Source organism: Argiope bruennichi, chromosome X2 (assembly GCF_947563725.1).
Source record: "Argiope bruennichi chromosome X2, qqArgBrue1.1, whole genome shotgun sequence".
NCBI classification, from domain to species: Eukaryota; Metazoa; Arthropoda; class Arachnida; order Araneae; family Araneidae; genus Argiope; species Argiope bruennichi.
In genome coordinates, this window is record NC_079163.1 from 24,288,591 (window position 1) to 24,303,805 (window position 15,215).

Genomic DNA, 15,215 nt, shown 5'->3' on the forward strand with positions numbered 1-15,215 from the left:
CAATTACCCCAAACCTCTCATTGGTTTGATTCCAGTCGTTTCCCTTCTACTGTAAAGGAAAGGGAGTTTGTATTAGGATACCCAAACAAGGTTCAGATATGATCAGACGTCCAGGATTAGTCGGGAAACTCCAATCCAGATAAAATCTCCCAGATTTGTTCCGGATTAAATAAGATGCCCTGTCATCTTCGCTGACAAATAGACGGATCAAATTAGATTAGATTTCCTAATTAGATTTAATTTCCGACAGTTCTATCTCCCTAGCAACCACTATTGTCTTATTTTTTTAAAAATTGAAGCGATGATTTTTTTATTTGATTTTACCTATAAACAGTTTATTTTCATGTTAAAAAACAACTAAATCTAAGACACTTTCAAGCCGTATCAATAATTAAAAATGACTCAATACAGCCTAGTCTAGAATTTCGGAATTTTTTTTAATATACAAATAAACGGCAAACATAATTGGCTACTCCGACCCACCGGAAGGCACACGGAAAAATCTGAATTACCGGACCGCCGCAACAGCAACACTGACGGGAACTGTGGTTGAGTCCTAAGGACCATCACCGCCACGGTACAACCCTTCTCTTGGGAAGTATATCCCGTCATCGATGGGAAGAGCCATACCATTTTGAGTACCCACAAGAGTGGCGAGAAGCAACCACCATACCAGAAGCTTCTTATCCTCAATGCTTTCTCATCCTTTTGCCCTCCCCCCCCCGGGGAAGTACAAAACGGCAAAGGTAAATTATTAACTTTTCTTAACATTTATAAGTATTTGCATTTCATGGGTATTGACAATTAAACACCAGAAGAGAGCAATAATGATATTTTACAATATATCTCTTGATAAGGTAACACAATAATTTTCCGATGAAGAGAGTAGAACGAACGCAAGTAACTATTTAGTTTCCACTACTTCTGGCAGCTTACACTTGGCCTATGAGTTTCTTAAGAAATACACTGAATGTTCTCTTTCATTTTGCCTCTTATTCTATTTAATCTAGTATCGTTTACCAGGTCAGAAAAACTAGAACTTATGATAAAGAGGAAATGCGGCATCTTCTGTTGGCCAAATAGGCATTGCAGAACCTACGTAGAACTTGAAATAGAAGTCTCTAATACATGCGGGATACATTGCCTTTCTGAAAACATTTTGGAAGAAATTGACCAACATTTCTGTTTAGCTTGATGGAAAACCAGAAAAACGTCCAATAACAACGAGTAGTTAGTTGCTAAAGAGCACAACGGTCTGCTAGGGTATAAATAATGCTGGCTAAAATCAAATCCATAGTTAAAACTCATAACCGGCTTTCTCTTATTAATATTCTCTAATTATGCCGCCCTTAAATAATTAGGCAAATGCTGGTATCGTGTTTTGTTTGTGCTTTGGGAATAAATTATGGTTCTTCAAAGACAATTATATTCTGATATGTTCTATCATTCTTCTTTGTTATAAAAGTCGTGATTGATAACTATGATTTTAAAGTAATGTTCTTATACAGAAATCATTTAATTTCAATATGTTCATTTCTCTAAATGTAAATTTCATATATAAAAATAAAAAAATAAGTTTTTAATCCATGGCACTTTGGCATTAAGTGCCACAATAGATTATACGAGGGGTGATAAAAAAAAAGCTTACAAACAGCAGAATTTGGAAAGTAGAAATTATGGATAGGAATATTGTTACACAGAGTGGAGACAGATGGCCCTAGTTGTCTTAGACCAGTCGTTCGAGCAGATAGTGTTAGTACTGAGACCTGAAACACCGACAGTAATGGCAAGACGTCTAGAGAAATGGTCTCGCACAAAGGTGTCAGCTGTGATATGATTTCTACAGCCCAAGAATGAGTTCCCATCGGACGTTCACAGACAAATCGCTGAAGAGTACGGGGGCGAAGCAACGAGTTGACAGCAGGTAACGAAATGGTGTCATTCTTTTGAAGAGAGCAGTGAGATTACTGGAAACGTTTAAGTAGGAGATCTGGAGCCACCCCTCATACAGCAACGATTTGGATCCAGTGTCTTTCCTTTTCCCGGCAATGAAGAAACACTTATCCGAAACAAGGTTCATATCAGACAGTGTTGTTCAAAAAGGTGCCGAGAACTGGATCAATAGCTAGGGACCTGATTATTACCAAGACGGGTAAACAAATTGGTCCAGCTGAGTCATAAATGTCTGAACAGGTTTGGTGATTATGTAGAGAAGTGACCGCCTCATATGTCTCTTAATTACCATTTGTATCATGTGTCTATTGTTGATAAAGCATTTTCCCTTTGCCTTGTAAACCTTTTTTGGATCACTCCTCATACTAATGTCAGCAACATATAACTGGGTCAATCTTCGTATGATATATTTACTCATATCATTTGACGATTTTGGGGTGTATCATCTACATTTTTCATAAGAATATTATGAAAAATATAATCACGTGTCTTATTTGACATTAATTTCTTCTTCAATTTAACTACATTGGGACATAAACTTATTTTCCTTCGTGTAAGATAGATTTCTAAATTTGATTAACACGTGTCATAAGAACATGAATAAAAAGCATATTCGTAATGGTATTTGAACTAATCATTCATACAAGGTATAAAATATAATGCCTGAAAGCTAAATTGATTTGTCTTATCCGTTTTCACCAGACAAAGTAATCATTTTATTCTCATTGTGTCTAATTTATCGATTGCCTTTTTTAACAAAATGTTATCAAACTTATTTTTTGGATAAAAGAAATCTCTCGGAGTTTCCGCCTTAAAAAAAAGGGCATTCATGAAACACTGTCATTATATGGTCCAATAAAGGCAATCTTTGCATAACTCGGGCAGAGAGATAATTTTCAGAAGCAGCTGTTTAAAGGTACTTCTTTAAGAATTTGCAAATGAGGTTCTTCGTCTTGTCTGAAACCCAAATAATCGACGCATCATTTGCATAATTGAAAGAAGAAATTTTGAATCGCTAAAGAGAAAAAAATTGAAAAGAATAGAAAATTTCTTCAAGTTTTATTAAAACTAAGATAGAAAAATATTTGGAATCAGGTTGTTGAGGGTTTTAATATCTTTGTTATCCATATGTAATATTTTTTCTCATTTTTTCGCCTTAAGGAATTCTTTGTTTTTTTTTTGTTTTTTTTTTTTTTTCAAATTCCAACTCCCACTTAAACACCTGTGTCATTTTATTTATAAACGTTAAAAAATATTAGAAGACTTCTTTTTAATTTTATCTAGGCTATTTATTTGATAAATCGACGAAAAATTCAAAGGCTTCGTTAAAAATTTGTTTTCTTCGAACCGTGCATAAATTATTTATCTTATTTATCTATGACACATAATTAAATAAATGTCTTGCAAAATCTTGTGACTTATCTCGTAGAAAGAATTCAATGCGTTAGCCTTTAAAATATTGCGTGATCTGAATAAATATTAGATATATTATAAATGTTATCTATATAGTTATCATTATTCATAGATTATTCAGAAAGAGCAATTTTTAACTTCTAGCATTCCTCCAATTGCGTGCGCAATATTGTCCAGGAACAGAGACTATTATGGAGGTTTTAGAGAATCACTATAACTGATTATACTGTCTATGATTTCAATTATAAGAAACTCTTTTTTTAACAGTTTGCATTGTGAGATATTTCACTTGTTCAGCATCTTTATTATATCAATCAACGTTACTTATTTAATCTTTTCAATAAAATAGAAACAGATGCAGTTATTGCAATTTGCAAAATAAATTGTGTTATCTTAATACTTTCATTAATTCATTTTTTCCCTTAATATTAACATCCATCATTTAAAAAAATGAAGTTATGAAGGAATGTCTTAAACTGTCAAACTGCTCTTCATCGCAGCTTATTATTAGGTTATTTAACTGCTTTTAATACATCTCCGGTCTTTCTAATCATGAAACTATGAAAACTATAACAATTTGTTTTCAGTACAAATGATTTATAAAAAAATTACGCTTTAAGTGAATGTCCATATTAGAAAATCTCACAGAGCGAAAAATTTATCCATGCAGTATTCTATTTTAAATAAATCTTCTTTCTTAGTTCGATTTCGTTTAACGGGTATTCATATAAAACGAGACTTTTAAATTGCATTTTGCGGGAATTTAAGATAGTTACTATAATTCAGTACTGTTAAGTTCGTTTCATAAAAACGTGTCCATCGCTTGCAGATGATATTATTTCATAGAGGGGTGGTACGCAGTGAATGAGAATAGTTCTTTTTGAAGCTTTTTATTTTTTGTTTGTTACGTTTTTCTATTGTTTATTATTTTCTGATGCTGAATCTCAGTTCCTTTTTGAATCGTATTATTTCAATTAAAATCATAAACCGTGAACTTTCTCTATATTTTGATCGTAAAAAAATGAGCCTCCCTTCAGACAATTTTCACCTCACCTCTAATTTGTTAAAATAAAAATAATTTCAGCATGCTCAAAACTCCCGGGATTCTGTATCTAAAAACAAACACTGTATGAATATCGATAGTATATCATATACATGAAACTGACAAATGTGAAGTACATGAATTTTAGTGGTAACTCATTTTGTTCCCCATATTTGTTACTGGATAAGAATACATCCCAATTTATGTATTCTTATTCCAATTCATGTATTCTATTGGAACAAGAAAACATAAATTCGACAAGAAAGTATGAATTGGGATAAGAATTCAAATAAAAGTTTTGACAAACGTATATGATCAGCATAAAATACGAAACTCAAAATAATAAGGAAATGCAATGCCTGCCTAATAGGCAATTTTCACATAGATTTATAATAATGGCTTACAATATTCTACCGACAAAATTTGAAATAAAGTTAATCCATTTAAATTTTAAAAGGCAAGAAGTAATTTTCTTCAGAAATAAGAATTTGATACGGAACAATCCAATCAGTATCCAATGTTATCTAATTTGGAAAATTTGTTGATATTTGTCTATGTATTTTACAAACGTTAGACCTTCAGATTATAAATGATCAGAAATTCATTCAAAATTCATATCATATTATTACTGAACATGGAAGTACTCTTGAATACTGTCAGTAATTATCAATTAAGAATGAAAACTATACAGAAAGATTCAGAATCATTATTTTCCACCCTGTTTCAGTCTTGAAAGCCATAAATATAGTTGATTATAATTATGCTCTAAAATTTTAAAATAGTCTACTGTCATCATTAATACAAAAAATATTAATACAAATCATCATTAATACAAATACGCAAAATTCCATTTTTACTGTATGAAACGAGATTAAATAAAAAGGCTTAAAAAAGTATCAAATACAGAGGAAAAAGTATTAATTTTGCAGGTTCTTCATGGATTCTTCACATGTTGTGATTATCGAGAAAAATCTTAATCTATACAAAAATAATTCAATTTTATTATTATTTATGTCAAATATAATTTAACAATTTCTGTATTTGTATCATATTACCATTCAAATTGTCATGTTTATTTAGATGCCTTAGAGAAATTTTAATTTCCCAATTGCAGTAGCTTGTTAGACCTTATGCTTTAATCGATTTAGTTTAAATAAGTCAAAGTAATTTGATTCTTCATTAGATTTATTCACTTGGTTGCTGATTTCGCATAAATCAATTAAAATGAAGGAGACACATTCTGACAAATTTTATGCATTTCAATTTAATTCATGAAATGAAACACTTTAGAAATTAAGAGCTTTATTCATTACATTTCATTAATTTGACTCTAATATTAGGATACAATAGACGCTGAAAATGGGAATATCAATCAAAAATTGGGATTTCTTTTAATTTTTATAAATGCATATATTGCGAAAATAGACGGGAAAATATCTGTCTGCGATTTAAGCTGAGTGAGCGTCTCTTGTTTTGCCAGTAGCGCCAACTAGTCCCAAGAGTACGACTTAGCTACTTCATGCGTCACATTCGTTTGCACAACCCCTTTTTACAGGGAGCACAATCACACACCTCACAGATAGAACACAGAGGAAGAGCAACCTTGTCCGAACCGCGACTCGAACCCGGGGTGCCCTGATAACAGGGAAGACGCGCTACCCCTATCCCAGGACGCCGACCGTATGAATACTTTTAATGATAATAAAAAAAAATTTGTAGAAATATTTTAAGTTCATAGTAATTCAAATATGGTAAGAATACAAGTTGTTTATCACTAGGGTTTATACAAAAACCGACTTTTTGAAAAACCGGTTTTCGAATTCAGAATTTCCAAAAAACCGGTTTTAGCCGGTTTTCGAATTTTTGTCAAAAAATAGATTAGGGAAAATATTTTATTTAATTTATACAAAATAACAAAAAATGAAATCAATATCAAAGTCAAATTCAAAATATATATATAAAAAATAAGGATTACATATACATATTACTTACACAACATAACGAAAAATCAAACAAAAATTTCCAATAATATTTATATTATTTTCACTAATTTTAATTTCTCCTAAAAAATAGAATTTTAAAAAACATAAAATATCCATAAAATGGTGGCTAAGTCTTGTTCTTATTTTGGACAAAATATTGCCTCAAATTGAAAATACTCTTTCACTAGCTACTGAACTTGGTTTTATAGAATTCATGGCAATAACTGATCAAATAATAAATCTAAGATTTTTGTTCTTTTATTCGTTGCCTCAAATAATGAAAATGCAGCTTCAGCTTTGGATTTATAAGTTTTCCTTCACGGTCTTCAAGAAACTTATGAATTGACTTTTCCATGGCTTCTTTTAAAAAAGCATTACTCTGATGAATAATTTCTTCGATTTGCTGTTCATCAGAATCGGTTTCCACATAAGGCTTTGGAAATATTCTAGACAATATCTTTCTAGAAAACTTAATTATTTCGGTGTTTGAAGCTAAAGAAAGTACACTAGATTTCTTCTCTGAACTAGAAATGTTTTGCGGATTTTGAAAATACATCAAAATAATTGCTAATTCTACTTGTCTTCTTTCTTGAATTCGTTCTTCTAAAGCATATAATAATTTCAAACTTATTGCAGTGTTTAAATATTTTAGTTCATTTAACAGAAATTCAAATATACCTTCACTTGTTAATAAATTGGCATCTCTTCGCCCTAAGACTTCAGCTGTTAGACGAAGCGGACCAAACCGATAAAATTCAAAATATTTGTTTGTTTTTTTAAAGAAGAGGAATATCCAGACGTTTCGGAAATCCGGTTTTCAAATGTGTCAAATTTACTTTAAAAACCGGTTTTTTAAAACCGGGTTTGAAAAACCGTCAAACCCTATTTAGCATATTCTCGTAAAAACTACTGTCTATTATACAACCAAATTTTGTTTACGTACTAGCCTGATTCTATGCGGGTGTACAGTGTGTACTATACGGGTTTAATATTAAATGAAGAAAATATTCATAGAGGGAAAATGGCGCTGCGTTACTAGTAATTGACATAAAACTGAAAATTAATTGGAATTATTTTGCTCACTTAACTGAGCATGAAACAATTTTTCATTAACTACAATTTAGGTGACTATGACACAAACTTAACCATCGAACGTTACTGGTTAAACTGCTTCAGCTAAGAATTAATAACAATTTTGCCGTGGTGAAGACACTCGCCGAGTACCTCTTGCTATCACCGTCACCAAACGTTTCTTTGTTTTGAAGTGACTAGATGTTTTAAGTGAAATTTAGCGTATTAGCAAACCGGCTGGAATGCAGACTGCTGAAGAAATTTCCATTGCAAATATTGAATATGAAAAAACAAATTGTTATGTTACCAATATTGGACGTACAGTTTGATAACTACACTTTTCTTTTAAAAGAAAAGTTGTTGTAGTTATTTTTTCAAAAGTATGAAACTTTTTTGCAAGTAGCGCCATTTACCTCTGTATCTAGCAAAAATCAGCTATTTTCTTTTCCTCTGAAATCAAGGTCATACATAAAGGATTATATATGGATAAAAGATGGCTGTGGCCCAACATATTTTTGGTCGTATTACTACCAAAATAAATTCATCTGCTTCTTCCATCCATCTATAGCTCTAATATTCTCTCCTCACTTGTGTTCCTTTTTAATTATAAGGTTGAAACATTCACGTGTCGGCTGGTTTGCGTGACAATGATAATTACTTCATATATTAAAGGCACCCAACATTAACTTTTGCTATGATATGTGAAATTTTTTCAAATAATTCAAGATTTGTTAGTATAATACCAAGATAAGCTCATCTGCTTCTTCCACCCGTTTGCCACTGTAATGCTCTCTCCTCACATCTATTCCTTTTTGATCTTGGGATTGCAACAGGCACATGGAGGCTGGTAACATGACATTGATAGTTACTCTGCATATTATAGACATCCTGAATTAACTTTTGCTATGATTTTTAAATTTCTTTAAAAATAATTCAAGATTTGAAAATAAAATTATAATTATCCGAAATGTTAAACATTCAAAACGTTGTCTAGAATTAAAAATGTGGAAACTAATTTTATCTTTTAAAAAATCTGGAAACTAATTTTATCTTTTAAATAATGTAGAAACTAATTTTATCTTTTAAAAAATATGGTAACTAATACGCAAGAAGAAACAAAAAGTTTTAAAATATTTTAATGCATTTTATTCATTTCCTCTCAAAATCTTTATAAGACACACATTAATTACTCAGAAATGCTTCATATCATTAATGATATATTATATATTAAAATGAAATATAATATATTTAAGTAATGGTATATTAAAATTGGGGCAAAAATTTTAATGCAATAGGTTTGAAATTCATAAATCATTTAAAACCTTATTTAAACCCTTAACATTGTATAGTTTGATTCATTGCCTGATCAATCATTTACCTTACAAAGAAAAGTTCTTTTTGCTTCGTTTTGTCTATGCATGTTATTTTAACTACTTATATCTGGGCCACAAAGAACTGAAAGTCAACAGTTATTCGAAATCGGAAGCTGAAAAAAACCCCGCAATTTTGAAGCCAAAATATTTTAAAACGTATTTTTATCCTGTAATACCATATTACTTCGTATTTTATGTCTACAAATTATTTGCGATGCCCCTGCACAGTCAAATTTCAAACAAAGAATCAACTTTTATCCAAGTTACAAACGACGAACCTGATAAATGCAAATTCCTTCTAACTTTCACTTGTGTTGTGAACGCTCGAGGCAATGTGTTTTTTGTCTACTTTCTATGCAAATTGAGAATTTGAAAATATGCTTTAAGGATTCCATGCATTTCACTAGCTCTTCCGATGATTTTGGAATATATCATTAAGCTTGATTCACCACGTTGGTTTTGATCTTTGTTCTTTCATTTGTATGATTTAAAAGAATGAATTAACATAAATATTTTCCTGACGAAAGCCGCAACCATAAAGAAATTGATTAAACTTCGCATTTACTGTATATGCAGCCGAGATTACGTGATGTTTTTCAAGTACTGTAGAAGAACGCGCATTTTTATGCATGCAATGTTATCGTCGAAAGGAAGAAATTATTCATTTTAGTCCGGAATTTTTAAAATCCATTTTCTTGATGTAGCAACAAGAAATGATTTTAGAATAGTCTTTTGAATCCCTATAATGATAAAAACTTTTAATTTCAGTTAAGTTAATACAGTTTTGAGTAGTCAGATAATTATTGCATTCAAAAATTATCAAGACATTTAAAAAATACTGAAAAAATAGACTAAAAGTAACTTTGTTTACAACATAAGAATGAAATAAAAATATCAATCTTCCAATAGCAGTCTCTTTGTCATTTTTATGTGCGAAATTGCAGATTATTTTCTGTCCCTACTTACAAGACAAGTACAATTTTATGATTAAAAATGCGGCGACATTTCATGATTTTCAAAGCATATTTGTATATATATCATTAAATACAATCATTTATTAGACGAATTATGATGAGATTATGTTGCTTAATATATAAATATATAAATGAGCAAAAATAGAAAGTAAATAATTTTTTATTTGGTTTTATTTATTATTATTATTTTATTTTTTGACACATATTTCCAAAATGTAAAAAAAAATCGACCCGTCGAAGATTTTGCATATATTGTTTAAAGGTGGAAATATATAAATGCACTTAAGGTTAATCAAAGCAATAAAATGATTTTTGTAATTAATAAAATTTGTATATTGTTGAAAGAAAATTTAAAAAAAGAAATTGGCATTCGTCAAGTGCACTTAATTAGTATTTTTCACCTATTTAGAAGATTTTAAATATTTTATGTTTATAGGTTTAAATTTTAATCCATTCTTATAAATTCATTTATTACATGGAAATTCAGCAAAACGTTTCAAAAATCCCTTTTATTTAAATAGAAATTTTACTCTTTTTTTTTCCTTAATTCTAGTGCTCGTATTTATTGATTTTGAGATGAAATTTACGAAACAAATAAATCAAACTAACATAGCTTTGTTTCATAAACTCATAATAATTCGCTGTTATCTGCGGTTCATTGAAAAACATTTGGTGCCCAATCATATATCTGCAAACGCCACTTCTAAATTCTTTTGTCTCATATTCAACCAAAATAAACGGCTTTTTTCAATAGAGCAAAAATGCAAGAAATATCTATCGGCAGATATTATTAGCCAAGCCGGATATTGCCTGAATCTTGAACTGACATTAATGTTCTGACAGAAGGTTAGTAGATTGAATAAAATATATTCATTCTTTTCCTGTATTCGAATTCCAATATGGCATAGTTTCTCAAGGCAATTGCTTCTATATTTTTTTTTCCTTTATCGTATATTGTTTCATAAAAATGCAACATTATTAGTTCCTTAATTGTTTCTTTTTTCTTCTATCTGCTCCTTCAAGTGACAGTCGTTTATTTATTTGTTTGTTCATTTTTTTCGCATTGATTTAAGAATTCATGGGACGCATAAGGTGTATAAAGATTCAATGGAATTTTGCAAATAATTATTTAAATTTAACTTACAAGTTTTAAAACATATTAATTTGACGTATGAGTATGATGGTTAAAAAATTAAATATTAGAGCAACGGATTTCATAGATTGTGAATTCATTATTATTTCAATCAATTCTTAGTGTTAAAAAATGGTGCTCAACATTTTTACTGAAAATATGCGAGATTGAAAATGAATAAATTTGAGGACCAAATGAAAATTTTACCGACTGTTACATGTTTTTATAACACTAAAACAGCCACGAGTAGTCAAATGGTCGTTTTCAAGCAGCAATTTCAACTTATGGGCAAATGTCAATATGTTTAGTATTCATAATATCAGCTATGAAATGATCTAATGCCTAGAATGACTTTTATTTGAAGTAGTTAAATAACCTCCAACATCATGTTCAAAGTGTTAAAGAAGTTAAACATTTTTATATAATATATTTTTTATATTTTTAATTGAGTGGATAATATCATACCTAATATTAATCTACTAGAATATATTTTGTGTATTTAAAAACTGAAATTATAATTAATTATTACTGTTTTGAACTTTAAAATGCATATTTTTCTATATGGGAGAATGGAGCAGTTTTATATATTAAAAAAAAGTGACTATCATTAAATTTTAAATTTACGAAATTTCTGTGTATATTTTTATAAAAGTAATAAGACAACAATGCTATTATTATAAATAATTGTGTAAATTTTTTGTACGAAGTTATTAACTTTCGCGTTTAGAATTATAAACAATTATTTCAGAAACAATATAAAATGTGAATTTTTTTGTTTATCATAAAAAATTTCAAATTGCACAAAATTTCAAAAAATACTTACTACATATTATTATACTAAGTGTCTATTAGTTTATGTTATTTATTTGGAAGATAAAAAAAATAGGAATTTTGCATTGAAATAATAAATATGAAATAAATGCAGATATAGATATTTCTAATGAACTTTTTATAAGTTAAATCAGAAGAAAACGTTACATTTTCATGATCTCTTAATGTCTTATATTAAAGTTTTAAAAAATAATGAACTTCTTTGTTAATTCTTTTGATATTTTATAAACCGAGTTTTAAATGAAAAAGCTATTTCAATGTTACAATTTCTCAAAAAATGTTTCTCGCAAAATTTCACATATCTTAATATTTTTTTTTTCATTTATTTTATCTCTATTCTTGAAATGCTTTGAACTTTTGTATGCAAGTTTATATTTGTAAGCGATGAGAAATTTTTGAAATTACAATGCTAACTTTTTGATATTTCCTTTGAAACATTTCTAACCTTTTTCACCAATTTATTAAAACTTTTTTTATCTTAATTGTTTTTCCCCCTAAATTTCAGAATTACCTTAGAGAAAATAATAAATTCATTTGAAAACTTCATTTTTAAGAGCTGCTAGATTATTTTAGATATTGCTCCAAAATAATATACATATTTTATAAAATCTAACCATTTCTGTATATTTCTATAGTCCAAGCTAGAAATATTTTAACCTATAAATTTTCTTTCCAGTGCATTTGCTTCTCGAGTAACTTCCGAACGAGAGAAAGAAGTTTTCAGTCGAGTAGGAAATCATACATTTTTCTTGCCAATCGGATCTGTCGATGGAGCTTCGTCGTCAAAACTGCAAGAAATTGATACTTGGGTAAGTTTTAAAACCCGAATTACTCCCCAGTAAAAATATTTACTCAAGAAGAAAAATAAGATAAATCTGAAAAGATATGGTGAAAGTTCCTAGGAAGAAGACGCACAAAATTCAAATATTTCTTGAAAAATATTGTTGAAATTTTCATTTCGCTAGTGCAGCTCGAAAGAGAAAGATTCTGTTTCCCTATGATGGAAAAATACCATTAAGTATTCAAGTCGAGGAAAATAAATTCAGCTTTTTTAATTAATATAAAACATTTTCAACATAACGTCAAAGAAGTTATTTTTAAAAAAAAACTTTTTTTATTGTAAAGAATACCAAAAGGAAGTTCATATTGGAATAACAATTTTTAAAACCATTCTTTTGCACAATCTCCTATAAACTGCTTCTGGATTCACTCACCATCATTACAAAAGATCACCAATTTCACACTAAAATTTAACAGGTATCTTAGCCAAATATGTGAAGTAACTTGCTTCTCAGAGCTTTTGCTGAGAATTGCTTGAATATTTTGAGCACTCTTTCTTTCATAATATAAGTTTCTCAAAGCTTTTGCCGGGAATTGCTTGAATATTTTGAGCACACTTTCTTTCATAATATAAGTAATATAAGCTCTTGTGCTTACTAATCTTAGTGCTGTATATTTGCACCACTTAATCTTTTTCTTTTAAATTCGTTTAGATTAGTTTATTGTTTAATTAATAAAATAATTTATTTGTATTTAAAAATTAAATTAAATAATTTATTTAATAAAAAATAAATTATTTATTTGTATTTAAAAGTTAATATAATTTATTTGTATTTGAATTTTCTATTTAAAATAAGAGATTTCAATAAAGAAATTTTGAGCAACTATAGATGTCAGAATAAATAAATTCAATTTTTGAAAAATAAATTTCCTTGTATTCTTTATATTTTTATCGATTTAATCAGCTGCGATTTAAGCTTATATATATCTGGTAGTCAAGGGGGAAATGATGGCAACTTTTGTTTGTCAGATAAGATAATTCAGGTTTGTCTTCATTTACTTTAATCAAATCAGGAATTTTAGAATAAGAATCGACTGTCAAATCAACAAACTTGATCTGAATCAGATGTCAAATCAAGTGACTTTCAATCTAAATCATTCTCTGACTTGATATAATCCATGCCTAATTTTGAAGTTTCACTTGCAAGCTTCAATAAGTGATAGATTCATCTGACGACCGTATCACTGATAAATTTAATAATGCATGTTTCTAAGGTTGTTAGGTCTATTCTTCTCAAATATATCAATCACTCTTAAATTCATCATTATTTAATTGGATGTAATCATAAAACCTGTAGTTTCATCTTTCTGTAAATTTGGTATTAACTGATGAGCAGATGGAGTTTGTAACTTTGATTAGAGATCATTAAACAAATAATAATTCAAAATTTCAAAACTAAAGATATATGTTACATCATATGTGATACTATATAATTGAGTATTTCTCTCTTATTCAGTATTTAATGAGGTGTACAATAAATAGCCCCAGGTAGCACATCCTGTTGCACAATATTATACAATATTGTACAATATTATATTATATAATTTAATATGCAACAATATTATGCAATATACAAATATTGTTTAATGTCATACAATATTGTACAATATATATGTTACTTAGGGCGCAGGTAAACAATTTCAAGACAAAGAAAAACTCATAATTATGATAAAGTTTATTCGATCGCTGATAGATGAATAAAACTCGCAAGGAATTTGTTCCATATGACATGTTTTATTGGCGATCTTTATCTCTTCCCATTCACTTTTGTTTTGTTTTTATTTGTTTGTGTCCTCTCATATATACATTAGGACATAAAAAACAAGGTATCTGCAATAGTTATCATAGAATTCCATGAAACATTGCCAGCGCAATACAGTACAGGACATGTATATCTACTATATTGATCCTAGAAATTACGAAACACATGCAGCTCAGCAAAGATTTCATTAAGATATCCGATACTAGCATAATATATTCTATAAATGATAATTCTTTTTCTTTCTGAATTATCATTTATAGAATATATTATGCTATACATATATTTTTCCTGTACATTCTCATCAAATTAATTTTTTTTTCGAAAAATCGCTGTATGATTTATTTCATTGAGTATTGCTTTCCCTTTTTTATTACATCATTGTTTCCAGAATTATTACTCCTGTATAAAATACATAACAGTACATGATGGGAACTGAACAGAAAAGGCTAAATATGCAACATTTTAAAATGAGAAAAAAATTAACAAAGACATAATCTTTTTTTTTTTTTGAAATCCGAAGAAAAAAATATTTAACAAGTGAGAAAGAAAATGAAAATTTGAATCAAGATGGTTAGAATAAAATCAACTGCTGAAAAATTCTAAAAATTATAGAATTAATTTTTTGAGCACTTTCTATCAATCTAATAGAATTAAATGGAAGAACCGCAATATCAAGTTTAGATTAAATTTTAAAAATACATTGTAAGATTTTTTTATTCTTTTTGAGAATATATGAATATGAATATTCATTCTAAGTGCATCAGCTTTGTTAACTAAAATGCAAATTAATGAATAAAAAGGATTTTTTTCATATATGCATCGATACTTCTTCCAAACGTTC

The 15,215-nt window shown here is 28.8% G+C and overlaps 1 protein-coding gene across 1 annotated transcript in view; it reads left to right on the forward strand.

Annotated features, from left to right (window-relative positions):
- Positions 1–15,215, forward strand: part of LOC129960257 (fasciclin-1-like) — a 297,975-nt gene that overhangs the window by 227,332 nt on the left and 55,428 nt on the right. The window contains exon 5 of the mRNA XM_056073535.1: positions 12,448–12,580. Within this exon, the coding sequence (XP_055929510.1) occupies positions 12,448–12,580 (133 nt within the window). The remainder of the gene's footprint in view (positions 1–12,447; positions 12,581–15,215) is intronic.